At 30.0% G+C, this 2,400-nt stretch overlaps 1 protein-coding gene across 1 annotated transcript in view; it reads left to right on the forward strand.

Moving 5' to 3' along the window:
* Positions 1–586: 586 nt before the first annotated feature.
* LOC103196476 (phospholipid scramblase 1-like) overlaps positions 587–2,400 on the forward strand; it is a 35,336-nt gene continuing 33,522 nt past the window's right edge. The window contains exons 1-2 of the mRNA XM_042780852.1: positions 587–646; positions 734–776. Coding sequence (XP_042636786.1) covers positions 587–646; positions 734–776 — 103 coding nt within the window. The remainder of the gene's footprint in view (positions 647–733; positions 777–2,400) is intronic.

Genomic DNA, 2,400 nt, shown 5'->3' on the forward strand with positions numbered 1-2,400 from the left:
GTCAAGTGCATACGTATTAAAAGCCTTATATACAAATGTGAAAGATAGACACTTAAATTAGGAAAATGTCTTTTGCTATCTACCAGATAGTATGGGACAGAATTACTGTTTGCTCATGTCATCTCTTTTAATTTGTTGTGGTACTGTCTCTGAAAAATAAATGTTGGCATTTCAGGTGAGTGTAATTATCTGCCTTTTCTTATTTTGGCTGGTAATACTTTAAGGATGAAATTGTATTCATGTGCTTTGTGATAATAGTTTGGTTACATTTTCAATGTTGGTTACATATTTGTCAAATCTGAAATTGAAAATTTGATGAACAAAACATTTTAAAACTTGAGTGAAAGCTATACTGAAAATTAAAAAAAAAGTCTCTATTTCTTAGACTGACTTCAAATTCTAGAATATACAATTCTATCTGAATTTCAAAAATATTTATAGTAAGATATTTTTTAAAATTTTGCTGTTCACAATACTGAGTACATTGATAATACAGAAAGATAGAATATTTTTATGGGCTATATACATTTGCCTTTTTCTGTGGTAAAGCATGAAAAATTTCATTTTAGACTAATATGTCAGTAACATGACAGAAAAAAAAATTGAAGATGTTGACAATCGATCAAGTCCTTTAAATATCTTAAACGTAAATTTGAATTTGTCTGTGCTCATATGTGCTTTAAATTTAATTTGATTACTTCACACTGCCTATATTTATTTTCTATTTTAATAGGTAAATCAGTTAGTAGTGAACCAAAATATTGAAGTTCTGGAAGGTATGTTCCAAACACAATAATACTTGAAGATGTAATTTGTTATGCTGTAGTTAGATTAACTACCACAAATTAAAATGCTTCTTATATTTGTGGGAAACTAAAACTTGGCAACACAAAGAGAATATATAGAAGGTCCTTAGATGGTGAGAAAATGAATGTAACAGTACTCTCATGGGAAAGGAGAAAGATACTAGTTTCTGGATCACTCTCAAAGATTCCAGTCTGTACTTTAAGTTTTGATAAGCAGTAGGTCTAATTTCTGAAGAGATTTCTTATCTTGACTTTACTAGATAATTGGTATTTCAGAGAATCAATGATTCCAGATTCCTCAGGAATTGTCCAGTAAAAGCAGAATTCAGGTAGTAGGTTGGAACGTGGTTGGTTCAATTCTGCTCCCAAATCTGTGAATTGAAATTATCCTTTTTTTTTCTTTTTTACTTTTTATCCTTTTAGAATGCAACTGTTTACCTATGTCTCCAGAACTTGTATTTAACTATTTGTTTTATATAAATGATGTTGTGATACATGAAAATAAAATGGGCGTTTAGTTAACAAATAGCATTATCAAAACTGATGATCTTTCATATACAGATTAGAGGATCTGAGATTAAAATAGGTATTTATAGTTTTACTAAATTCATAAATGCTTCTCAGTTTAGGTGTATTATAAGAGAATGCTTTCTTTGTTTTTTTTTTTTTTTTGTTGTTGTTGTTGCTGCATTTTGTTTTTGGTACACTTTATTTTAGAAAGATGAATTATTCCAGAAATGCCATTGAACACCTACAGTGAACAAGACATAATAGTCATTTTGAGAGATCAAAGATGTGTCAGACTTGGACTTGCCCTGAAGGTCTTATCCTAAAATGTGAGAGATGAATGAATATAAGTACTTAACTAAAATATACTGTAAGAAGTCATAAAATAATGAGAGGGAAACACCAGTTGTAGAAATTCAGAGGACAGATAGCCACAGTGATTGTGACTTAGAAAGACACAGAAATAGAAAAATATTGAGAAACATAATGAATAGGGAACCAGTTCTTCAAACCAGTTGTTCTCAAAGTATGGTCCCTGGACCAGCAGGATTACCAACATCTGGGAACATGTTAGAAATACAAATTCTCTGTGATGAAATGCTTCATCACAGAGTCACTGAACCAGAAAATCCAGGGATGGGATTCAACAATCTGTGTTTTAACAAACTCTCTAGTTAATTGTAATGCAGGGTAAAATTGGAGAATTCTTAAACTAAATGGCAACACTTTCATATAATTTAACATTATGTATGTATTAAAAAGAGTGAGATGGCTGTAGAGAATTGTCAAAACAGTATATCCAAAGTATATTGCTACATGTAAGAAGAAATTGGAGAGAGGGATACAGAATATTCTGTGTATGAGTATAATATGCATACGTATATATGAATATCTATGTGAGGATGTTTTGCACATGCTTCTGATTTCTTTTGAAGGATTCATATGAAACTGGAAAAGAAGAGGTAAAAATGATAGGGCTGAAATAATTATTATTAGTTTAATAACTAACCACTCTTGCTTTTTTAAAATTTTGTATCATGGCTATAAAATTCTTATTAATAAAAAACTTAATGTTAAAAGTTAGTCA

The sequence above is a fragment of the Orycteropus afer genome, unplaced genomic scaffold (genome assembly GCF_000298275.1).
Source record: "Orycteropus afer afer isolate SDZICR_OR568_19922 unplaced genomic scaffold, OryAfe1.0 scaffold00066, whole genome shotgun sequence".
NCBI classification, from domain to species: Eukaryota; Metazoa; Chordata; class Mammalia; order Tubulidentata; family Orycteropodidae; genus Orycteropus; species Orycteropus afer.